The 26,108-nt window shown below is 38.4% G+C and overlaps 5 protein-coding genes and 1 pseudogene across 7 annotated transcripts; all 6 read left to right on the top strand.

Moving 5' to 3' along the window:
* The first annotated feature begins 26 nt into the window (after nt 1-26).
* Nucleotides 27-14,276, top strand: LOC109014848 (annotated as a pseudogene).
* Nucleotides 7,813-8,808, top strand: LOC108981034 (uncharacterized CRM domain-containing protein At3g25440, chloroplastic-like). Its single transcript, XM_035684419.1, has 2 exons — nt 7,813-8,070; nt 8,446-8,808. The coding sequence occupies exons 1-2, from the start codon at nt 7,858-7,860 to the stop codon at nt 8,596-8,598; spliced, it is 366 nt and encodes a 121-aa protein (XP_035540312.1). The 5' UTR covers nt 7,813-7,857; the 3' UTR covers nt 8,599-8,808.
* LOC109007094 (L-type lectin-domain containing receptor kinase IX.1-like) lies at nt 9,422-15,943 on the top strand. Of its 2 annotated transcripts, XR_001998731.2 has the most exons (3): nt 9,422-11,588; nt 14,167-14,229; nt 15,306-15,943. XR_001998731.2 is itself a non-coding variant. In XM_018986632.2 (2 exons), exons 1-2 carry the CDS (start codon nt 9,505-9,507, stop codon nt 14,168-14,170), a joined length of 2,088 nt encoding a protein of 695 aa, XP_018842177.2. In that variant the 5' UTR covers nt 9,422-9,504; the 3' UTR covers nt 14,171-14,274. The 2 variants fall into 2 exon arrangements, 1 of the variants encoding a protein (XP_018842177.2); XM_018986632.2 differs by lacking the exon at nt 15,306-15,943 and having other exon boundaries at nt 14,167-14,274.
* A 2,017-nt stretch (nt 15,944-17,960) lies between these two features.
* On the top strand, nt 17,961-18,791 carry LOC109006985 (uncharacterized mitochondrial protein AtMg00310-like). The gene has a single exon (XM_018986449.1). The coding sequence runs from the start codon at nt 17,961-17,963 to the stop codon at nt 18,789-18,791; it is 831 nt and encodes a 276-aa protein (XP_018841994.1).
* Nucleotides 18,792-20,172: 1,381 nt separating this feature from the next.
* Nucleotides 20,173-20,967, top strand: LOC109006986 (alpha-methyl-mannoside-specific lectin-like). The gene has a single exon (XM_018986450.1). It carries the CDS (start codon nt 20,173-20,175, stop codon nt 20,965-20,967), a length of 795 nt encoding a protein of 264 aa, XP_018841995.1.
* Nucleotides 20,968-22,697: 1,730 nt separating this feature from the next.
* LOC109007097 (annexin D2-like) lies at nt 22,698-24,231 on the top strand. Of its 2 annotated transcripts, none has more exons than XM_018986636.2 (4): nt 22,698-22,838; nt 23,064-23,215; nt 23,316-23,534; nt 23,642-24,231. In XM_018986636.2, the coding sequence occupies exons 1-4, from the start codon at nt 22,766-22,768 to the stop codon at nt 24,143-24,145; spliced, it is 948 nt and encodes a 315-aa protein (XP_018842181.2). In that variant the 5' UTR covers nt 22,698-22,765; the 3' UTR covers nt 24,146-24,231. The 2 variants fall into 2 exon arrangements, with proteins under 2 accessions (XP_018842181.2, XP_018842180.2); XM_018986635.2 differs by having other exon boundaries at nt 22,704-22,838; nt 23,621-24,231.
* The last annotated feature ends 1,877 nt before the right edge of the window (nt 24,232-26,108 follow it).

The following is a 26,108-nucleotide window of genomic DNA, read 5'->3' as shown; positions in this document are numbered from 1 at the left end:
ACCCCCCAAATTCATACTTGATGTCAATTTGCAAGCCTCAGAACTCAAAATTCTCTCCCCAAATCTCAAGTCCCAAGTCCCGATTCCCAACCATGGCGTTCCATCCTCCAAAGCTACTTCGTCCCTACATGTTTATAACCATTTTCCTCCTTTTCATAATCCCTTGTGCAACTCAGCTATTCTTCAACTACTCGGATTTCAATCAAGCTATCAACCGAACTATAAGACTTGCTGGAAACGCTACTCTCTCAGGTTCAGCAGCCATCCAACTCACCCCAAGTGAAGTGGACAACTGGGGTCGAGCCATATATTCACAACTGCTGCATATCTGGGAGGAACCCGGAAAACTCGCAGACTTCAATACCAGCTTCTCCTTTATCATTGATTCGGAAGGTAAAGGCAAACATTCAGATGGGATTGTATTCTTCCTCACAAGTCCCCGTTTCCCAGAACCTAAACCAACAGATGGCACTGGTATTGGCCTTCTAAGCCCCGAGCAGTTGAGAAACTCGAGTTTATTAGCTGCAAATAAATTCGTTGCAGTGGAGTTTGATACGTTTCGGAACGATGAATGGGACCCGGCCGAGCCTGTCCAAGAACACGTTGGTATCAATATCAACGATATGCGATCTTCGACATATAAAGCATGGAATGCTGTTATTACCGAAGACCGGACATATAGTGCAAGTATTAGTTACCATTCCTCCACGCAAAATCTCAGTGTCACCTTCACTGGGTTCGGTAATGGTGTCACCCCGATTCAACGGCACCTTTCTTCTATACTGAACTTGACAGATTACCTGCCGGAATGGGTTGAATTTGGCTTCTCAGCATCTACGGGATTGGTTACCGAGTTGCATATTATTTGTTCTTGGTCTTTTAACTCCACATCACCTTTTCGGATACAGACTCCGGCTGTACCAAAGAAGAATGGAGATGGAAGCAAGAGAAAATTGGTGCTGGGCTTGAGCGTGGGTGGATGCATTTTAATCAGTGGTATGGGGTTGGTTTGGCTTGTGTATAGAAAGAGGACTAAAAGGGGAGAGGAAGAGGATTTAAGCTTTATTCTTTCCATGGACGAGGAGTTTGAACGAGGTACAGGGCCAAAGAAGTTTTCTTACGAGGAATTGGTTTCTGCAACGAATAATTTTGCAGAGGAAAACAAGCTTGGAGAAGGAGGGTTCGGAGGTGTTTACAAAGGATTTATAAACGAGCTGAATTCCTACGTTGCTGTTAAGAGGGTATCAAGGGGATCTAAACAAGGGATAAAGGAGTATGCATCTGAGGTGAAGAGTATTAGTCAACTCAGGCACAGGAATTTAGTACAACTCACTGGTTGGTGCCACGAGAAAAAATATCTCCTGCTAATTTATGAGTTCATGCACAATGGCAGCTTAGATTTGCATCTTTTCAAAGGTGAAAGCTTGCTAACATGGGTGATGAGGTACAATATTGCCCAAGGCTTGGCATTTGCATTGCTATACTTGCATGAAGAATGGGAACAATGTGTGTTGCATAGGGATATAAAGTCGAGTAACGTCATGTTGGATTCAAGTTTCAACGCAAAGCTTGGGGATTTCGACTTGGCTAGGCTGGTGGATCATGGAAAAGGATCCCAAACCACAGTTGTGGCCGGGACCATGGGCTACATGGCCCCTGAATGTTTTATATCAGGCAGGGCTAGCAAGGAATCATATATATATATAGTTTCGGGATTGTGCTTTTAGAGATAGCCTGTGGAAGGAAACCCGTTGAATCCCAGAGGACGGAAGATGAAGTGAGTATGGTAGAGTGGGTTTGGCAGCTTTATGGAATGGGAAAGCTTGTTGATGCAGCCGATCCCAGATTGTGTGGGGACTTTGATGAGCAGCAACTGGAACGGCTGATGATAGCTGGCCTTTGGTGTGCTCACCCAGACTACAATCTCAGGCCTTCAATTAGGAAAGTCGTTCACGTGCTTAGTTCTGAAGGTTCATTGCCCGTTCTGGCACCAGAGATGCCCCTACTAACCTACCTTGCCGCCCCAGTTAGTGCATCTGCATCCTCAGCATCCACTGCAGAAAATAAGCACTCTCAATCTGCAAGCCATTCCGGTTCCACTGGCTCCTCACAGGTCACATCTTCTGCAGCTTCTTCTTCATCTTCTGCACTTCCTCACTCGCACTTGGTTAATACTAGGTAAACTTGTCTTTGGAAATTACTCAATTGAGATGTATGATTTGCCTCTTGTACCATAAATTATGTCATCATGTAAATTTTGCACAAATTAAACTTGTTATGGTTAATGTGATTGCTCAGCACTGTTACTAATATTAGCTATGGTTTAGTTGAGTTATGTTTTACTGAAGTGAGATGAATGGCTTAGAATCAACCCATATGTATGGTCTGAAATTTTTCTAAATGAAGCACAGAAAATTGCATAGATGGCAGGAAGAGTAGAAGGAAAAATAAAATTAGACAATAACCGTCTTTACATCCCTAGTTTTTCCTCTTTTTTTTGTTTTGTTAGACCCATTCTGCTGTAGTTTTCTCTTTTGTTTTTGTGTTGTGCTTGCTAGGCATCAAAGCAAAGACATTGTGTGTTTCCTTATATCTATGACACATGATAGAATCGGTGACACGACCTAAAAAAGGTCTAGTCACACGGTGCTATATCTCGAAAGGAAAAATATTGCCTAGCATGCAACTAACATGAGACCTGGCACCTATGCCTCTCATATTCAATCCACTCACCCAGTGTAAAACATAACACAACTACTTCTTCACAACATAGGATATCATAGTCAGTCGAGCAATGTTACTTTTCATCATTGATTTTTCTCATCCTCAGTCACGCTTGCTAAGATGGCACATTTTAACTAGTTTACATATAAAATCACTTATAATACACTATATAAACAGTGTGACTCTGAATGACAAAATTAAGAATGAAGAATATCATTTTTCTAGTCAAAATATCAAACAGACTTGACAAAACCTCAATAAAAAGAGAATTGAACTAGAATCTGAGTGCTTTTGGAATGATTGAAAGTGTTAGAATTTATCATCTCTGAAAAATTAGGAACAATAAAAACTAAAGAAATCTGTAATATTGTAACACTGGAGCCCAACACCAAACTCACTTTCTAAAATTTTTGGATTTTTATGTATGAAAAACCCACTTGAAATTTACAAGTATTTTATTTTTAGGTTGAGTTGAGAAAAAAGCCCACTTATTAATTTTTTTTGTACTACTGAAAGTGGACCGAAATTTTCAAATGAGTCACAAGCCCATGCCCTGTGATCATGTAGACTCCATAGCTTGTATGTCTCTCCCGCAGTTTCTCCCTCTCATCCTTTCTAGGGTTTCTTTACTCCCCATATATTCACACGTTAACAACAGATTTTCGCACAACCCTCAATCTCATGTATATATCGAACATCCTCAACCCTAGACTTGGCTGCTGCTGCACCACCTCTAGGTACTTTCAGTCCCAAGCTCCTCTCGGTTGATCCCTGCCATGAAGCATAGAGAGGTGTTTCTCGTCCATCTTGTACCTAAGTGTCAAGCGTGCTTCATTATCGGTAGCTTTTCACCACCTAGTCTGCATCAGTCAGCACCTTCACAGAACCACCATGCAGCCGTTGCTACCTTCTTCAACCACCATCAACGAGACCCATTTTGACCTCCATCTTCACGTGAAAACTGACACCACCACCATAGCACCACCATGGCCAGCCGTGAACCCACGTCGGAAAACGCCACTACAAGCCGCCAGCCCAACTCCTATTGACCCGTACTCCTCGGCCAATCAACACGAAGACGTTGCTTAACCATCACCGAGAGTCAAGAACAAACCGAAACTACACCGTAGCCTCCCACGAAGTTGCACCCTCAGGGCCTCCCCGCAGCCTATTGCCTCCCTTACATCCAGCAGCCTCGTCACCCTGAAGCCAAGCCAACCACGTCGCTGCTCCTCCCTCAGATCACCACTGTGCCCAGCCCTTGTAAAACCGCAAGTCCTCCTCTGTTTTTACTACCCAAAAACAGAGCAAACGGTTGCTCCTCGAAGCACGACAAATTGCCACTTCCCACCTTGAGCCGCTGCAATTGTCCTCCACCAAGAGCTCCTTCCGCCTCACTCCACCTCAGCCTTGCTGCCTTACGTGCACCGCTGCCCACCGCACCCAACTCCGTCGCAGCTCCGCTCTTCACAGTGAACCTCCATCGCGTGCAATTACGTGAGTATAACACTGTAATTGCATGCTTCTAAGCCATATTTTACACTAATATCATTAATTACTTTTTTTACCCTATGAACTGCAAGTTATGCTAATGTGTTTTAAAATTTTAATGTGTTAATAAACTCTTATTTAATTATGATTATAAAAATCATTTAAGTATTTTAACATGTTATTAAGTAAAGATTTATTTTTAGAGTAAATGATAATGGTGTAATGTTATTTTTACACTTTAGATATGATTTAGTCTATTAAAAAAATAGTTATGGTTTATTTTAAAATATTTTGGGATAATTATATATCTAGTATTAAACTTTATAGTTTGTTTTCAATAGTAAACAAGTTAGGTTTTAATATTTTAGTCGGAGAAATTTAATGAATATTGATGAATTTGGGAAGTGATGGTATTTTTAGGATTAAGAGAATTTTAGACATTTAGGAAAAACGGGTTATTTTAGTATCCAAGTTTAAGAATCGAAATATTTGTTCGATTGAAATTTATGGAAGTTATATGATTATTTTATAGGTGACGGTTTATATTCGTTCAGCACTGTTGTGGGAAGATATTCTGAAAAGTTAAGAAGTCCAGGTAAGCGGGATTCCTTTGCTAGACTTTGCATAAAAATAAAGTGAGCTAAGGTTAATTTTTGGAAAATATGCATGTTTTATTACGAAAAATTTTTTGAAACGACCTCAGTTATTTATTCTGCATTACTCATGAAATTCTGTATAAGAATAAAATATTTTCTGGCATGATTGATATAGACATAAGCATATTTTTGACATTTTGTTTTTGAACTGTGCAAAAGAGAGTGAATATGAAATTTTGTGTATAAATTATGTTTTTGTGATCTGATCCTGTTCAATACTTTGTTTTGATAAGATGTGGCATCTGAAAAACTATTGGCATGACTATCTGGTTATGCATTTGATTCGGTTTATGCTCTATTTAGTTAGAGACCCTTCAACGGGGGTTTTACATGAGTTCTGTTTCGATATGATATGGCCCTGCCACGGGAAAAAATAGTAATATTCTATTTCAGTTCTGATATGCATTTGCTTGGTTATCAGCAAATGCACAACCCTACTATGAGGGTTAAACATGTCCTCAGTTTTGATATGATGCTCCGATATAAAAAAAAAAAAAAAATGAATCAGATATGTTATGCCAAAGTACTTTGAAAGATTCACATTTTGTTTATGCTCAGTTGGTCGCTGGGGTTTGCACAATCCTACCACGAGGGTTAAACATTGTCTCTGTTATGATATGATAAGATAAATGTGATGTTTCAGTTTATGCTATGCCAAAGGGATTTTGATTATGAATATTTTTGAACTTTCGCTCTGATATTTTTGATAATATGTTCTGAATATTCTGATTCTGCATTCTGAAAGAATGTATTTTATTCTGTATTATGAATTCCGTAAATGCTTATGTTTACATACGAATAATATGTTCTCTGCTTACTGAGTTGTTGATAATTCACCCCTTATCTCCAAACATTTTTCAGATGATCTTGATGGTTCTGTTAGAGAGCAAGAGTAGACAATGTTATAAAGGTTTGATGTTCGTGAAGGAATAAGTGTCTGATGATACAAGTACTTATTTGAGAGTCATAGTTAGTAAATTAATTATTTTCGGTTATTTTGATATGATGAGTTAAAGATATTTTTGAGTATTTGGAGAGTTTTTAATTTATTTTCTTGAGAATTTCTTTGTTGTCCCTATGAAGGAATGTGGATATTTGGGTTGAGCAACTGAATGAATATTTTATTGAGTTTTTTGGATTTTATAGTTGTGATATTAAAATTGATATTAAGTATTAAGAGCTAACTTTCCGGATTTTCGAAATCAAGACGTTACAAATATACTTCAAGTAGAAATCCAAGGAGATACTTCTACAAAAGGTTTTGATAATATAAGAATGAAAGAACAAGAAAATGTGAAAGGTTATTTAAAAATAATCTTGAGATTGGTAGACAAAATGAAAGCTTATGATGATGAAAATATTGGTTGTAGAAAATTTAAGATTGATGATCGTGTGGTAACTGTTATCGAAGAAACCAAAGACACCTCTAAATTAGACCCGACGTTTATTAGCAGTCTGTCAATCATACGGCAATACTACATAAGACATATGAGTCTCCAAATCACCTATAAAACAATATAAACATTTATTGATAACTATATGTGGATTGAAAATCATTCACATGATTTAATCACTTTATAAAGAAAGAAATAAAGCAAATCATCAGTGATGAACTCTGCCTGCTTAGGTATGACCTGATAGAGATGATTTTTTCGTAGACACTTGGGTATTACTACCAGAGCTATAGTAGCTGGAAAAGAATATAAAGCCATAAATGATGGTATTGACTTTATGCCAGCCATTCACTAAAAACAGAAGAAATGATATTTATAGTTTAAAAATATAAAAATAGTTAAATATGATATTCATATAAAAAAAATTAAAAAAAAATAATAATAATAGACTCGAAATATTTACCTAATCCTTTATTTATCTAAAAAGTAACAGTTGACTAAAGGCGAGCAAGGCTGAGAATTTGGGATTTGAAATGTTGTCACTTGTCACGATGATGTCCACAAATGCATTTTCCTGATTGGCGGCTAGCAAGACGACATTTAGTCAAATTGTAATTAATTTCAGTCAAATACCTTATTTAGCTAACAAATGCTGCATGATAAATTATTTGATAGAAAAAATGCCAAACAAGTGGTTACCGCTCTCTCAATATGAGTCTCTCTCCTCTAAGTAGTTTTTTCTTTTTGATACCTTACTTTCTGTATATCTAACCTTATAGGAATTACTAACAGATAGCCTGAAATGATCTTTGTATATTTTTTCTGTGAATTAATTATGTACAGAGTCTATGAATATATAATACAATTGTGAGTAACGAAAGATCATTCAAAATTCAAAATAACACTATAAAGACGTGAAGCAGAAACAGAAAGTCGTATAACAGAAACTAAAATCAAGGTTCAGGATTCTTTGCTATTTCTTCTCTGCTGAGCTGTTACGTTGAGCTGTTCCGCAATTTGGGACTTGGCCTGATCTGCAAAAGATTTTGCTTGAGCTGTTACGTGATTGTTACGTTGAGCTGTTACGTGATTTGCTTGAGCTGTTACGTGATCATCGGAGCTTGATTTAATAATAGTCAACACAACTGTCTCGAAACCCATCGTCATCAATACCCCAGTAACTCCACCCACCCGCAACTTACCATCTGATTCCCTTTATCATCAATACCCCACCAACCATCATCACCTTAACCCCAACCAATCAAATATTTTCCAACAATGTCAATAGAAAGGGACAAAGAAAGTCTGGAATCTCTCATTGAACGCATGAAGGCTTTAACTTGGGATGACATCATTCTGGTTCCAGAAGCGGATACAACATCTAATATTTCGAACCATGTTTTGGTTGGTAAGTTGGTCTCTTCCAAAAATTTGAACAAGCATCTGTTTCATTCCACAATCCGTGCGGTCTGGAGCTTCATACAAGGTCTCACCATCGAAGACCTTGGACCCAATGTATTTCTCTTCACCTTTCCATCACCGACTATGTCCCAGTTGGAAGACGTGGCGTCTTTGGAGGGGTTGTTCTTAATATGCATCTTCATTGGAAGAAGCACGAGACTGTAAAGGTAATTTGCAAGCCATGCAAACCTGGACAGGTTCACGTATATGCTGAAGAGCTTGCTAGACTGAGCAAAGGAATTGTGATTGACATAAAAGCTAACGATGTTATACTTTTCTACCGGGGAAAGAATTATGTGCAGCCAAAAGTAATGTCACCTCTAGATACATTGTCTAAAGACAAGGTAATTTCAGCATTCCCTTTGCTGACCATTCAATGAATCTATTGATCAAGGGGAGAAAGATAATTGTCTAAAAGTTTTCTCATCTTGTCAATGTTATTTTGCAATAGCTTATATTGCCCTTAGTCACAGGAAGCAATTGAAACATGGTTCTTTGTACAGGCAGATTCTGGAAATATGTTCATTATTTGTTTGTTTCTTATATAGCAAAAAATTAATTTGAAGTACTCTACATTGTATTTACCTTAAAAAAATGTTCTGCCTTGTATCATGACATCCATCATTAAGTAGGACAAATTTGTGTGGAGCGATGCCTTGATTATACCACATAAATTAACCCCAATTATAATAATTTCTCTTTCATGTCAAAAATTGTAGGCCTTGGAAAAGTACAAGTATGAGCAGTCACTTGAGCATACAAGTCAGTTCATTGAGAAATTGGAAGAAGAGCTAGAAGAATATCAGAAGCACCTTGCTCGGTACAAGAAAGCAAAAGAGGACACACCAAAAGATTCTGTTATCAATACCTGATTTGGTATTTTTTTTTCTTCTTCAAACTTCTTAACCGAAGCCTTCAGTTTGTCTGTGTTTGATTTTTCTTTCTGTGTGCACTTGCAAGTGTAATTTCTATTTTCATATTAAATTTTAATGGGTTGAAAAAGTTGTAAAACTTAGCACATCTATACTGATGGTTCTGCGGCTTCTGCCATTCAAGGAACATTGGTGATTCTCTTTTATATATTTTTCTGATGGTCTCATATCCTGGACGTTTCTTTACATATAATAGAATCTGTTGTATTGTTCTTCAACTGTCCATGTTTACCCACCAACCCACCCTTGTATGTATGTATCCACTCTGTGATATATCTCAACATATGCGGCTCCAACTGCCTCATGTTAGAGCTTTGATATCATATCCTGTATGCCTAGTTGTCCCAAAAAAATCTTAAAAAAGATAAAATAATAAAATGCAAGATGGTGCTGACTTTCAGACAAGTCAATGAAAGAGCGATAAATACGTCGCGACTATGAAAGAGCGAAGTTACGTGGTAATCACTGGTACCTAATTTCACTTTCGAGAATCGTTTAGTCATTGGCACAATCAATCTATGTCCAAAGAAAAAATTTAAACAACCTCTTACTATTTATATAATTTTTATACATTATATTTTTTTAAATTATTATTATTATTTTATTAAATATTTAATATATAAATAATAAATAAAAAAATTGAATTAGTTTAAAAAAATAAATTCAAAATAATATTAAAAAAAATTAAAAAATTTGAAAAGATGTGGTGCAGAGAAATTGGGAAAGTTGTCAAACATTTCTCGATAAGCTGCAACCCCCCAAATTCATACTTGATGTCAATTTGCAAGCCTCAGAACTCAAAATTCTCTCCCCAAATCTCAAGTCCCAAAGTCCCGATTCCCAACCATGGCGTTCCATCCTCCAAAGCTACTTCGTCCCTACATGTTTATAACCATTTTCCTCCTTTTCATAATCCCTTGTGCAACTCAGCTATTCTTCAACTACTCGGATTTCAATCAAGCTATCAACCGAACTATAAGACTTGCTGGAAACGCTACTCTCTCAGGTTCAGCAGCCATCCAACTCACCCCAAGTGCAGTGGACAACTGGGGTCGAGCCATATATTCACAACTGCTGCATATCTGGGAGGAACCCGGAAAACTCGCAGACTTCAATACCAGCTTCTCATTTATCATTGATTCGGAAGGTAAAGACATTCATTCAGATGGGATTGTATTCTTCCTCACAAGCCCCGGTTTCCCAATTCCTAGACCAACAGATGGCGCTGGCATTGGCCTTCTAAGCCGCATCCAGTTGAACGACTCGAGTTTCTTAGCTGAAAATAAATTCGTTGCAGTGGAGTTTGATACGTATTCGAACTCCGAATGGGACCCGCCCGAGCCTGTCCAAGAACACGTTGGTATCAATATCAACGATATGAGATCTACGAACTATGCACCATGGGATGCTGTTATTACCGAAAACCGGACATATAGTGCAAGTATTAGTTACCATTCCTCCACGCAAAATCTAAGTGTCACCTTCACTGGGTTCGATAATGGTGTCACCCCGATTCAACGGCACCTTTCTTCTATAGTGAACTTGACAGATTACCTGCCGGAATGGGTTGAATTTGGCTTCTCAGCATCGACGGGATTGGTTACCGAGTTGCATATTATTTGTTCTTGGTCTTTTAACTCCACATCACCTTTTCGGATACAGACTCCGGCTGTACCAAAGAAGAATGGAGATGGAAGCAAGAGAAAATTGGTGCTGGGCTTGAGCGTGGGTGGATGCATTTTAATCAGTGGTATGGGGTTGGTTTGGCTTGTGTATAGAAAGAGGACTAAAAGGGGAGAGGAAGAGGATTTAAGCTTTATTCTTTCCATGGACGAGGAGTTTGAACGAGGTACAGGGCCAAAGAAGTTTTCTTACGAGGAATTGGTTTCTGCAACGAATAATTTTGCAGAGGAAAACAAGCTTGGAGAAGGAGGGTTCGGAGGTGTTTACAAAGGATTTATAAACGAGCTGAATTCCTACGTTGCTGTTAAGAGGGTATCAAGGGGATCTAAACAAGGGATAAAGGAGTATGCATCTGAGGTGAAGAGTATTAGTCAACTCAGGCACAGGAATTTAGTACAACTCACTGGTTGGTGCCACGAGAAAAAAGATCTCCTACTAGTTTATGAGTTCATGCCCAATGGCAGCTTAGATTTGCATCTTTTCAAAGGTGAAAGCTTGCTAACATGGGTGATGAGGTACAATATTGCCCAAGGCTTGGCATTTGCATTGCTATACTTGCATGAAGAATGGGAACAATGTGTGTTGCATAGGGATATAAAGTCGAGTAACGTCATGTTGGATTCAAGTTTCAACGCAAAGCTTGGGGATTTCGGCTTGGCTAGGCTGGTGGATCATGGAAAAGGATCCCAAACCACAGTTGTGGCCGGGACCATGGGCTACATGGCCCCTGAATGTTTTATATCAGGCAGGGCTAGCAAGGAATCAGATATATATAGTTTCGGGATTGTGCTTTTGGAGATAGCCTGTGGAAGGAAACCCGTTGAATCCCAAAGGACGGAAGATGAAGTGAGTATGGTAGAGTGGGTTTGGCAGCTTTATGGAATGGGAAAGCTTGTTGATGCAGCCGATCCCAGATTGTGTGGGGACTTTGATGAGCAGCAACTGGAACGGCTGATGATAGCTGGCCTTTGGTGTGCTCACCCAGACTACAATCTCAGGCCTTCAATTAGGAAAGTCGTTCACGTGCTTAGTTATGAAGGTTCATTGCCCGTTCTGGCACCAGAGATGCCCCTACTAACCTACCTTGCCGCCCCACTTAGTGCATCTGCATCCTCAGCATCCACCGCAGAAAATAAGCACTCTCAATCTGCAAGCCATTCCGGTTCCACCGGCTCCTCACAGGTCACATCTGCTGCAGCTTCTTCTTCATCATCTGCACTTCCTCACACACACTTGGTTAATACCAGGTAAACTTGTCTTTGGAAATTACTCAATTGAGATGTATGATTTACCTCTTTGTACCATAAATTATCTCATCATGTAAATTTTTCACAAATTAAACTTGTTATGGTTAATGTGATTGCTCAGCACTGTTACTAATATTAGCTATGGTTTAGTTTTGAGTTATGTTTTACTGAAGTGAGATGAATGGCTTAGAATCAACTCATATGTATGGTCTGAAATTTTTCTAAATGAAGCACAGAAAATTGCGTAGATGGCTGGAAGGGTAGAAGGAAAAATAAAATTAGACAGTAACTGTCTTCACATCCCTAGTTTTTCCTCTTTTTTTTATTTTTGTTTTGTTAGACCCGTTCTGCTGTAGTTTTCTCTTTTGTTTTTGTGTTGTGCTTGCTAGGCATCAAAGCAAAGACATTGTGTGTTTCCTTATATCTATGACACATGATAGAATCGGTGACACGACCTAAAAAAGGTCTAGTCACACGGTGCTATATCTCGAAAGGAAAAATCTTGCCTAGCATGCAACTAACATGAGACCTGGCACCTATGCCTCTCATATTCAATCCACTCACCCAGTGTAAAACCTAACACAACTACTTCTTCACAACATAGGATATCATAGTCAGTCGAGCAATGTTACTTTTCATCATTGATTTTTCTCATCCTCAGTCACGCTTGCTAAGATGGCACATTTTAACTAGTTTACATATAAAATCACTTATAATACACTATATAAACAGTGTGACTCTGAATGACAAAATTAAGAATGAAGAATATCATTTTTCTAGTCAAAATATCAAACAAACTTGACAAAACCTCAATAAAAAGAGAATTGAACTAGAATCTGAGTGCTTTTGGAATGATTGAAAGTGTTAGAATTTATCATCTCTGGAAAATTAGGAACAATAAAAACTAAAGAAATCTGTAATATTGTAACACTGGAGCCCAACACCAAACTCACTTTCTAAAATTTTTGGATTTTTATGTATGAAAAACCCACTTGAAATTTACAAGTATTTTATTTTTAGGTTGAGTTGAGAAAAAAGCCCACTTATTAATTTTTTTTGTACTACTGAAAGTGGACCGAAATTTTCAAATGAGTCACAAGCCCATGCCCTGTGATCATGTAGACTCCATAGCTTGCATGTCTCTCCCGCAGTTTCTCCCTCTCATCCTTTCTAGGGTTTCTTTACTCCCCATATATTCACACGTTAACAACAGATTTTCGCACAACCCTCAATCTCATGTATATATCGAACATCCTCAACCCTAGACTTGGCTGCTGCTGCACCACCTCTAGGTACTTTCAGTCCCAAGCTCCTCTCGGTTGATCCCTGCCATGAAGCATAGAGAGGTGTTTCTCGTCCATCTTGTACCTAAGTGTCAAGCGTGCTTCATTATCGGTAGCTTTTCACCACCTAGTCTGCATCAGTCAGCACCTTCACAGAACCACCATGCAGCCGTTGCTACCTTCTTCAACCACCATCAACGAGACCCATTTTGACCTCCATCTTCACGTGAAAACTGACACCACCACCATAGCACCACCATGGCCAGCCGTGAACCCACGTCGGAAAACGCCACTACAAGCCGCCAGCCCAACTCCTATTGAACCGTACTCCTCGGCCAATCAACACGAAGACGTTGCTTAACCATCACCGAGAGTCAAGAACAAACCGAAACTACACCGTAGCCTCCCACGAAGTTGCACCCTCAGGGCCTCCCCGCAGCCTATTGCCTCCGTTACATCCAGCAGCCTCGTCACCCTGAAGCCAAGCCAACCACGTCGCTGCTCCTCCCTCAGATCACCACTGTGCCCAGCCCTTGTAAAACCGCAAGTCGTCCTCTGTTTTTACTACCCAAAAACAGAGCAAACGGTTGCTCCTCGAAGCACGACAAATTGCCACTTCCCACCTTGAGCCGCTGCAATTGTCCTCCACCAAGAGCTCCTTCCGCCTCACTCCACCTCAGCCTTGCTGCCTTACGTGCACCGCTGCCCACCGCACCCAACTCCGTCGCAGCTCCGCTCTTCACAGTGAACCTCCATCGCGTGCAATTACGTGAGTATAACACTGTAATTGCATGCTTCTAAGCCATATTTTACACTAATATCATTAATTACTTTTTTTACCCTATGAACTGCAAGTTATGCTAATGTGTTTCAAAATTTTAATGTGTTAATAAACTCTTATTTAATTATGATTATAAAAATCATTTAAGTATTTTAACATGTTATTAAGTAAAGATTTATTTTTAGAGTAAATGATAATGGTGTAATGTTATTTTTACACTTTAGATATGATTTAGTCTATTAAAAAAATAGTTATGGTTTATTTTAAAATATTTTGGGATAATTATATATCTAGTATTAAACTTTATAGTTTGTTTTCAATAGTAAACAAGTTAGGTTTTAATATTTTAGTCGGAGAAATTTAATGAATATTGATGAATTTGGGAAGTGATGGTATTTTTAGGATTAAGAGAATTTTCGACATTTAAGAAAAACGGGTTATTTTAGTATCCAAGTTTAAGAATCGAAATATTTGTTCGATTGAAATTTATGGAAGTTATATGATTATTTTATAGGTGACGGTTTATATTCGTTCAGCACTGTTGTGGGAAGATATTCTGAAAAGTTAAGAAGTCCAGGTAAGCTGGAGTTTTACATGGGTTCTGTTTTGATATGATGCTCCGATATAAAAAAAAAAAAAAAATGAATCAGATATGTTATGCCAAAGTACTTTGAAAGATTCACATTTTGTTTCTGCTCAGTTGGTTGCTGGGGTTTGCACAATCCTACCACGGGAGTTAAACATGGTCTCTGTTATGATATGATAAGATAAATGTGATGTTTCAGTTTATGCTATGCCAAAGGGATTTTGATTATGAGTATTTTTGAACTTTCGCTCTGATATTTTTGATAACATGTTTTGACTCTGCATTTTGAATATTCTGATTCTGCATTCTGAAAGAATGTATTTTGTTCTGTATTCTGAATTCCGTAAATGCTTATGTTTACATACGAATAATATGTTCTCTGCTTACGGATAGAGCCCCAGATGCGGGGCGGGTGACCCCGCCCCCGCATCTGGCGGACGGGGTAGTCCCCCCCGCCGCACGGGTGCGGGGCGGAAACGGGCCGGGGCAGCGGGGGCGGGGCCCCACTGCCCACCCCTAACACAAAGCCATCTAAATTATTGGAACCAGACAATGAACCTTTCGGGCCTCTCCCAATCGAACCCAAGTCCAGCCCATCAGTCATGAAACAATTCATTTTCCGAACATAAAAGTTCATTTCAATTCCAGAACCCGAGTCATAATATTTCTCTTTTAGTAAGCCCATCTGGTAAGACCTGTTTTGCAATCAACACCATTCAACTTGGCCCAACAAACTTCTTCTCTCCAACACATCAACCCAACCCATCTTACCCTAAATCCCAATCCATATTCACCCAGTTCGATCATTCCCCTTTAACTCAAAACCTACCCGAAATGCAAATACCATCAAATGCCGAGTCTCAATTCCCAAGTCTCATTCAAAATGACACTAAGGTTGAATTTGAATGTTGAAGTGAGTTGAGTTGAGTTGAGATGATAAAATATTGTTAGAATATTATTTTTTAATATTATTATTATTTTGAGATTTGAAAAAGTTGAATTGTTTATTATATTTTGTGTTGGAATTTGAAAAAATTATAATGATGAGTTGAGATAAGTTGAGATAGGTTGATGATCCAAATGAAGCCTAGAGGAAGAGGATAATTTCTTTTTTGGAGATGGAGTATTCAATAACCCCCACAAAAAATATTCTCTCAACACCATCACTCTAGTTCCCATTGACGAGAAAGTAGGAGAACAAGGAAATGGAAATGAGCCGATGAACTAGAACAAAGCAGCGCAACAACCAAAGAAAAATATAGCCTCAAGGAAGCAGCAGAAGAAGAGTTCTACAGTAATCAGATATTCACTATACCAAACTCAAAATTTGAAGGCTTCGGGCAACAAGGTTCAGTCTCAAATCATGAATTTATTTCCTACGAATCCAAAGACTGATGTGGCAGAGTCTTCACTGCCACCAAAAGAACCATGAGACTTCTTGCCTGGAATTGCCAAGGCATTGCCCGACCTCATGCAACCAGATCTCTCAAGGAAAATATTAGGGTTCACAACCCTGATATTATTTTCCTTTCAGAATGTTTAATAGCTTCTAGTGAGTGTGTACGCACTATTAATATGTTGGGGGTATGTCTATTTTGTGTACTCTCCTCCTATCAGTAAATGGGGAGGTCTTTTGATCATGTTTCGACCTAGTGTCGATCTTGATGTTGTACATAACTCTAGTAATATTATTTCTGTTTTGGTGTATTCTGATCCTCGTCATTGTCCATGGCTTCTTAATTTGGTGTATTGTCCCGCATCTTACAATAGGAAGGAAAATTTTTGGAACCTCCTCTCTGGTATTTCATCCTCATTTTTTGGCCCTACTTTGGTATTAGGTGATCTTAATTCCATTATCTGCCAAAATGAAAAATCTGGTGGTCTCCCTTTTGCTCAATCCAAAAAAACTAAGGATCTCAAACTTTTCATGGAAAATTTTGGTTTTGTGGATTTAGGATTTTCGGGTCCTAAATACACTTGGACCAATAACAGATCTGGTCTTCATCTGATTAAGGAGAGACTGGATAGAGGTATTGCTAATATCTCTTGGATTGATCTATTTCCCCATGCCATTCTTACTACCCTTGCTAAGGTAACATCAGATCATGCTCACATTCTTTTAGACACAGCAAAAAGAAATATTTTTTCCAAATCTTTTAAATTTGAAGAATTCTGGTTTTGTGATCCTTCAATATTCAAAATTATCAAAGAAGCCCGGATTCTCAATTTATGGGAATCCCCTCCTTCATTCTATCAAGGAAATTAAAAATCACCAAGAAAGCTCTCAAGGAATGGAATCAAAAGTCCTTTGGCCATATTCAAACTAATCTTAAAGAATTGATGTCTAATCTTTCATCTCTTCAAGATCAAAACGCACAACCTTCCTCTAGCTCTTTAGAAGCTGATACTAAAGAAAAAATCAATGAATTTCTTTTTAGGGAGGAATCTCTCTGGAGACAAAAATCCAGAATAACTTGGCTGACAACCACTAATCTTAATACAAAATTCTTCCACGCTTCTACTCCAATCAGAAGAAGAAGGAATAGTATTGATTGTCTTAAGTTCGGAAGAAATAATTGGACGGCTGATCAAGTCATAATCTCTTCCGAGATTTAAGAACACTTTCAAGCAATTTTTACCTCTACTCATCCGACACCTCCAGTTGACTTTGATTCCCTTTTCCCAAGAAAAATCTCTGATCAAGAAAATGATTTTCTGTGTAAAATTCCTAATGATGATGAAATTGCTTCCATTGTTAAAAACCTCCCTTCTACTAAGGCCCCTAGTCCGGATGGTTTTAAAGGTCTTTTCTACAAAGCCTTCTAGGAGTCATTAAATTAGATCTGATTGCTGCTGTTAGGAGTTTTTTTGTCCACGGGAAACTATTAAAGGAACTCAATCACAACAATTTAGTTCTAATCCCAAAAGTTGCCAATCCAAATGAGATTAATCATTTCAGACCACTAAACCTTTCCAATGTAAAATTCTTGCTAATAGGCTTAAATCCGTCCTTCCCAACATCATATCCCCATGCCAATCTGCCTTCCTACCTAGGCACCTTATTCAAGATAATACTATTTTGGCCCAAGAAATATTTCATTACATGAAAAAAAGAAGGGGAAAAACAGGTCAAATGGCTATCAAGAATTATATGGCTAAGGCTTTTGATTCTATGGAATTGTCATTTCTCCTTGATATCCTGAAATATGTGGGCTTTAAACAACAATGGATCAATTGGATCAAAAAATGCATCACCACGATGACCTATTCAATTATCATCAATGGCTCCCCGCAAGGTTTCTTTCATCCTTCCAGAGGTCTACGTTAAGGTGATCCATTATCGCCCTTTCTCTTCATTCTTGGTACTGAAGTCTTGTCTAGAATTATTACTCAAAAAGAACAATCCAATGTTCTCAAGGGTATCAAGCTCTCTATTAATGGTCCTTGCATTACCCATCTTCTTTTTGTTGATGACTTGTTTATGTTTGGGTCAACATTTGCTATTAATGCAAAAAAATTATCTAATTGTCTAAAGATTTACAATCAATGGTCTGGTCAAAGTATTAATGAAACCAAATCATCTCTCCATTTTAGTAAAAATGTCACCCTTGCTTCTATCAATGAGATTAAAAGCTCATTCAATTTTAGAATTCCCCAATTCCATATATCTAGGGCTACCTCTCTCAAATGGAGTTGATAGGAAAAAAAATTTTGAGGATTTAATGGAGAAAGTCCAAAACAAACTTCAGGGTTGGAAATCTAAGATTCTATCTCAAGCTGCGAAAACAGTTTTCATAAGGGCAGTTGCAAGCTCCATTCTGTCGTATGTGATGTCATCTACTCTTGTTCCCAAAGCAATAACAAAGAACCTGGACTCTCTTTTCCGCAGATTCTGGTGGGGGTTTGAAGATAGAAAGAAAAAGAAATTTACCCCAAAATCATGGAATTCCATCAGCATTCCTAAATCGTTGGGAGGTCTTGGAATCAGAACCATGTCTTCTTTTAATTCTGCTCTGGTTTTGAAAAATGTTTGGTCTCTTCTCAATGGTCCAAATAGTCTTTGGAAGGAGGTCATCTCAAAAAAATATCTTGGCTCTAAAACTTTTTTCGAAGCTGCTCCTAAAGTTTCTGATTCCCGGTTTTGGAAAAGTTTGCTTAAACAGAGAGAATTTCTGAGATCTAGTGCTTGCTATCAAATTAATAATGGGAGTTCTACTAAGGTCTGGACTGGCCCCTGGATCCCCACCATTCACAATTTCATCCCTGATCCAAATCCTGAAAACAATCTGGATCCTAATCTAAACATGACTGTCTCGGAACTCATTCTAGAGGAACCTCGACGTTGGAATGTTCTTCTCTTCAATACTCTTTTTTCAGATCATTCCTCTAGAGAAATCCAAAAAATCTCCCTGGCCAATCATAATTTTCAGACTGTTCAAGATAAGATCAATTGGATTTATCATTCCTTTGAAAAATTTTTAGTCAAATTAGCTTATGCCGCCCTTGTCAAGGATAACAATCCTCCCAACCCCAACAATCAGACCCTCAATTGAAAGAATTAATAGAAATTGAAAGTGCAGGATAGATTCAAACTTTTTTTCTGGAAAACAAGTCATGATATCCTCCCTACCAAAGCAAAGATCAATCATGTCATACCTCTTGATGAAGAGCTAATTCTATGTCTGTTATGCAACACAGAACCAGAAGATATCTCCCATCTTTTCCTCAATTGCATTTACTTTAGAATCCTGTGGAGGCACTCTAGTTGGCCAATTGACATTTCTTCTTTCTCAAGATAGTCCATTCTTATTTGGTTAAAAAACATCCTTAGTCCTTCAGCTGTCCTAAAAATTCCTGAGGAAGAAAGCCACTCCTTCCAACTTTTTGCTCTAATAGCTATGGATAGTATCTGGTTTCTCAGAAATCAAATAATCCATAAGAAGGTTCCCTCCTCTCCAACACCTTTTTTTCCTTCATAGAGTCAGTTTTCTCAATTTTCAACCAACATTTAGCTACTTGGGTAAATGTTAAAACTCAATCACTCCAAATGGAACCAATGCATCTTCCAACAGGTCATTTTCTCATCAGATTTGATGTTGCAGTTCGGGCCCAAGGTTCTGTAATAGTAGCCATATACTGGAATGACTCAGGAGAAGTTATCTATGCAATTACTAATTTCATATGCAGTGTCAGTCCAAACTTAGGAGAAGCCAAGGCTCCCTTAATGGCAGTTACTGAAGCAAAAAAATTGGGTCTGCAAAACATTTTATTGGAAGGAGACTCAAGCACTACCATAGAGACATTATCCAACTCTGCTGTTGTACAAGATTGGACTATGATCCCAACCATGGGTGATATCAAGCATCATCTCACTTCCTTCAAAGAATGGAGAGCTAGGAAAATACATCGTTCAATGAATCGATGCGTGCACAATTTGGGGCAATGGGCAGCGGCGATGCAAGCCTACGTCAACATCTCTCTAGTTCATATTCCTCATTCTCTATTGTTATTTCATAGTAAAAATGATCCACCTCTGTATAATTATTATTATTATTTTTTTATCTTGGACAACTTTTGATGTACTGAATTTCCGTTTCTATTTATAAAAATACTAGTCTATTTGAGAGGGAAAAAAAAACTTTATTTAGCTAAAAAATAACAGTTAAAAAAAAAAAAGGCGAGCAAGACTGAGAATTTGGGATTTGAAATGTTGTCACTTGTCACGATGATATCCACCAATGCATTTTCCTGATTGGCGGCTAGCAAGACGACATTTAGTCAAATTGTAATCAATTTCAGCCAAATAATGCAAGGCTAGATATTTATCAAAAAAAATAATGCAAGGCTAGATACCTCAGCTCCAAATTCAAGTCATATTTCATGACAATTTGCGAGTCTTCGAGCTCAAAAGTCTCTCTGGTGTCTCTCCCAATCATGGGTATCCCTCCACCAAAGTTGCTTCTTCCCTGCCTGATGATGACCATTTTCCTCTTTCTCATAATCCCTTCTGCAACTCAGTTATCCTTCAGCTATTCAGATTTCAACAAAACTTTAATACTTAGTGGAAACGCCACAGTCTCGGGTTCAGTCATCCAGCTCACGCCAAACGCAGTGGACAACTGGGGTCGAGTCACATATTCAGAACCGTTGCATCTTTGGGATAAAGAATCCAGAAAACTCTCAGAATTCACTACCAAGTTCTCCTTTATCATCGATTCGGAAGGTAAAGACAGATATTCAGATGGGATCACATTCTTCCTTGCAAGCCCCGATTTCCCACCACCTCGACCAACGGATGGCGCTGGCATTGGCCTTATCAGCCGCGACCAAGCAAGAGACTCGAGTTTCTTAGATGCAAATAAATTCGTTGCAGTTGAGTTCGATACATTTCGCAACGATGAATTGGACCCTCCGGAGCCTGTTCATGAACACGTCGGTATCAATATCAACAGTATTAGATCTCAGAACTCCACACCATGGTCTAGTGTTATCAAGGAAAACAGAACATATAGTGCTAGTATTAGTTACGATTCCGCTGCCCAAAACTTGAGTGTCACCTTCACTGGGTTCAGTAATGGTATCATTCCAATTCAACAGCACCTTTCTGCAATAGTTGATTTGAGAGAGTACTTACCAGAACGGGTTGAATTTGGCTTCTCTTCCTCTACAGGATTGCTTTCTGAATTGCACATTCTTCGTTCGTGGTCTTTTGAATCGACACCACCTTAATTTGTAGAGGGACAAACTTAATTCTAATAAATTCCCCCTGGTGTTTTGAGGTTCTTGTCGGTTGTTAAGTTTAAAGAGTTTGTAGCTTTTGTGTCTTTCGGTTTTTCATGTACATGCTCGTGGGAGATATAATACCCGTGAGAGTTGTATGTGATCTAAATAAATAAACAGTGTAAGCTAGCCACCATATGAAAGGCATGAAACCTCTGAATTACTATTTCTCTTACGTTCCTACTCTGTCTTAGTTCGTGTGTGTAACTTTTCCCATCTCTAACAACATTTACTGAATTCAGAAGTCGACATATTAGGCAAGAAAACGAAGCAATCCGAGTTCTGATGTTTTAAGCTTCTAAAATCACTCTACAAAAAGGGGCATTTTTCTTCAGATGCTCAAAATTTTAGGCCTTTGAAGTGGTTCACAGATGATCGTCCTAAGGAATCAATTGATTTTCTGGCTTGCATGGCGTGTTCCTGAACCCTCAACACCCTACTCTTCTCCGATTGACTCGATTTCATGAGGCTCCTTTACATGCTTCTTAAGTATTACTGAACATGCTTAATTCTTGTTTTATATGAGAACCGTTTCACTCTCTGTTTTCACGTAATTTATTCATGCGCGCGTTTCTTGTAATCGGTAACATTCCTTGAAAAGATCTAGCAGCACCTTCACCTAAAACATACGGAACGACTAACATCAACCAGGTAGTGTGATTATTTCGCAGATCCTCAATGCAGACTTTGAATTAAAATGAGAACTGGCAAATGGCTTATCAAGTGTTAAATTTAAAGATCTTAGTGCCTGCCTACTTTGGGTTTTACCTTATTTTTTTGTTTGCAATTCACATTTTGATAATTTTTCATCAAATGATTTCCTAATCTAGATTTTCAAAGGAATATGTGCACATATGTTGTAGAGAAATTATGCACCACAAGTCAACTCAGAAAACCATGTATGGACCCTTGATTTTTCACGTCCCTATAGATCTCCGCAAAGGGTTGCTAACAAACATAGAAAGAACCTTTTTTTCTGAAGCCTTTTATTAGACACTGAGCATGCAGCAGCTACAAGTCGTTTTCCACCCACAACAACAACTACAAGTCGTTCTGGAAAAGGATAACAATCTGCCCATTCTACTTTTACTTGTATTCTATTTTTATTTCTTTTATTACTTTCTGCACATATTACTTTAATTAACTGGTTTTCTATTTTGGTATATAGGATTCTGTTAGTTTATTAGAGCAGAGTGTGTATAAGAGAACCTTGTTGTATCGTGCAATTTATTGGAGAATATACAGTGCAAAGCTTTCCAGACTTTCATGCATTATGCTCTCTGTTCTCTTCCTTCATTTCTGAACTGTTACACCTTTTGACTAAAAAACCAGCTGGGGATCGAAGGATTCCTCTAATTTAGTACCCAATATTAGAGCCGTTAACAATGTAAGAGATGTAACAGACGCTAGATCTCAAGTACTTGCCCCTTTTTTTTGTGTTATATTTTAGCTAAAAGGAAGTCGACGGCACAGGGAGGAAGCTCAAGCTGGCATGAATGAGAAAGTGAAATGTGGTAGAAATGGTTCGGTTGATATTGGAAATGAGGATTTATTCCGTTCTTTAATATTCTTCCACTTTGGACGTGGCTGTTTTTTCCTTGAGAGTTCTAGCGAAAAGGAAATTATTCCTTGGAGTAGTCTACAACAGCTAGCTGCTCCACCTATAAAAGTCCCTGTCAGGTTTCTTGGGTTTTAGCATCACACACAAGAGACATACAAAGACCATACATTTTAGAGGAATTTGTCGATGGCTGCCAGCTCTTTCCAAGGCAATGAACGATATGAATTCGATTGCCAAATTCTTCATCATTATCTATCTGGTAAGTTTCCATTTTCCCCTTCTTCATTGTTCATATGTGTTTGGGTGGAAAGAAACTGTTTTCCAAGCGTAATTATTATGAAACAGAAACATACAGTCTTTGCGGTGGAGTACTCTCGGCAGCTTAACAAGATATTATAAGAACTAATGGACTCTCCATATTGCAGTATCATCTGGACTTTAACAACATCACTTTTGTCTTGCTAATGCCAATCATCAATTGTAGGTAATGGTACAATCAACAACCAAAAGCTTGTGGATATCTTCGTACACAGAAGTTCCTTTGAGTTCAAGCTCATTCGTCAAACTTATGCTGCTCTTTATGGTCAGAATGTTCTTCATCTCTTCTCAAATATCCAGAGGAACAATCCATTTGCTGTGAGTATGGTTGCTTGATTAAGTAACTTTCATTTTCCTTTTTTCACCCTTCACAAGCAAGACCTCACACTAATGTTGAAAATATGTTGCATATATACAGAGAGCAGCCTACCTTCGCATGATTGAACCGCAAGAGCGTGATGCCGAGATAACTAGGAACTCGCTTTTCGGAGGGAGTGTGAATCTTAACACTCTCATTGAGATTGCATGCACCCGACCTTCTTCGGAGCTGCAGTGTATTAAGCAAACCTACCGCTCAAGATACAATTCTGAACTTGAGCAAGATGTCACAGCAAAAGTCAGGGGCGGATTCAAAGAGGTAACTACTTAGCATGCATCTCTTTTTAACGATCAATTACTTTAAAAGATCATGTCATGAAATTTTTGGTATTGATCCTTAATTAGATTCTGCTGGCGGTTTTGAAGTCGTGTCGCAACTGTGGTGGGAGAGTGGACATGAGCATGGCCATGTGCGATGCCAAGACTCTGTACGAAGCTGTGGAAAGTGGGAGGACCGTGGACCAGAAGACCATCATTTCGCTTTTAAGTCAGCGAAATTCTGGCCAAGTCAAAGCCATTCTCGTCTCCTACAAACAGCTATATGGCCATGAATTCTGCAAGTCGCTGAAACAAAGCAAATGCGGGCAATTTGGAAGAGAGGTACGAATCGTGATTCGATGCATACAAAATCCTGAAAAGTTCTTTGCCAAACAGCTAAGGATGAAGAATGCTGATGCTCGGGAGATTTTGATCCGGATAGTGATCACTAGGTCCGAGATAGATATTAACGACGTTAACAAGGCTTTTGCATCTAAAACAGGCAGTTCCATTGAGAAACTTGTGAGAAGGGATTTCAATAATAATAGTAAAGATCATAAGACTAATAACATTGTAGCTGATATCTTGATTGGACTAACGAAACGTAGTTGAAATATTGCGTTTATATAAATATATATATATACACGGCCACCTATGCTCGTGTCTAACAGTTGTACTACCTATACACCGTCTATTTAATAAAGAACATAATTTTTTATTGATGCATCTATCTTTTTTCTAAAAATTGAATTATCCAATTTGATACAATTTTCTTTTTTTTTTAAAGAGGACGGAACCTCCGAGATTTATTGAAACCCTCACTTTTGGTGGAGGAAAACCTTGGTAACATCAACACAATTAGACCAACCCGTGGTAACACTACTTACCGTAAGCAAACAAAGTACTTGACCAAAACCAAAAAACAAAACAAGACATCAGAGCAAACTGGCGTCCTTTAGCTCCCATTTCTGATACAAGGCAAACCAAGTTTTTCCAAACGTAAAATTCCTCTAAGGTTTTTGGGAATATCCTGAGAATACCATTGCTAAATACAACCCCTTGCTCCCAATCGCGCCAAATAGTCCGTCGAGGCGTTTCCTTCCCGATATATATGCATGACTTGCGAATCTAATTCTTTCAACAACTCCATTAATTCATCCCAGTAGTCTACTAGATACCAAACTTCACAGACCGATGCCTTCAACCATCTAACCACTACCATGGAATCTAATTCCAAATCAATATGCCCCACCCCCATCCTTTTAATCAAACGTATACCATGAACTAAACTCATAAGTTCTGCAAAGTTATTAGTACCTGTACCAAGGTGAACAGCAAAGGCCATGAGCAATTCTCCATTTGCATCCCTAAGTACTCCACCCGCACCTGCAGCACCCGGATTCCCATTTGAGCTTCCATCTATATTCAGTTTTAGACATCCAATTGCCGGCTTTTCCAATCGAACCAACTTTGGAGCTACTCTTTTCGAAGGTTTAATTGGGATGTTGAGCTCCGATAGGATTTTTTCATCTTGTCTCAACAAACATTTTCCCGCTTTGAGTTTTTCTCCCATTTTTGCAATCCATATCTTGATATTATGCCACACAGTAGTAGCTGAATCTTTAACTCCATCCATACGTGCCTTACATCGTCTCAGCCAGAGGGACCAAGTGACAATAGAAGGAATTATCCCCAGCAGCTGCCCCATTTGAGATGCTTTCGATGCCTTAGTAAATCAAACCTCTACTAAATGGTTCCATGAACATCCTGTAATTCTGCCCAAGCCCATATGCACAGAAACTCTATTCCACACTTCCTTTGCAATATCACCATTAGCGAGCACATGATTTATGTCTTCATATCCACCATTCAAACAGCAGTCACATTTTGAGACTATAGGAATGCCAAACTTTCTAACTTTATCATCCACACTTAAGACGTTGTTGAAGGCTTTCCACATAATAAAAGAAAAATTTTTGGGAATACAAGAGAGCCATACCCACTCAGCCCATCTAACCTTAGAAGTAGTAACTCGAACACAGTTTTATGCACTCTTTGTAGAGAATTTTCCATCATTGTTTTCTGTCCATACAAGCAAGTCAGCCCCTTTTCTACTTTTGCTTAAAACATCCAACACTTTTTCAGCTAATTCTTCTCCCAGTAGACAACTTAACATGGCAACATCCCAACCATTCTCTATTTTGAAGTCTTTTACCTGTAAGCTTGGGAAATCACCCATAGAAATCAAGTTACACAAATGGCCCTCATCCAGACACTTATCAAACCAGAAAGAGACATTACCATTCTTAATCTTCCATTTTGAATGATTAATTACATCCAGTATGCACGAAGCTACCATCCTCCAGAATCTCGAGCCTTTTCCTTGATCCACAAGTGAAATATGGTTATTTCTAACATATTTGGCTCTAAAAAATTTTGTCCATAGAGAGTCTTCCACCATAATCTTCCACGCAAACTTCATGAAAAGAGACTTTTGAACATCTTTAAAGTTTCTAAGTCCCATTCCACCTTCTGTTGTTGGGAAACATAAATTATCCCATGACTTCTAATGTTT

Source organism: Juglans regia, chromosome 13, assembly GCF_001411555.2.
Source record: "Juglans regia cultivar Chandler chromosome 13, Walnut 2.0, whole genome shotgun sequence".
NCBI lineage: Eukaryota > Viridiplantae > Streptophyta > Magnoliopsida > Fagales > Juglandaceae > Juglans > Juglans regia.
Note: the sequence above shows the minus strand (reverse complement) of the source record. Positions and strands in the feature narration are given on the sequence as shown.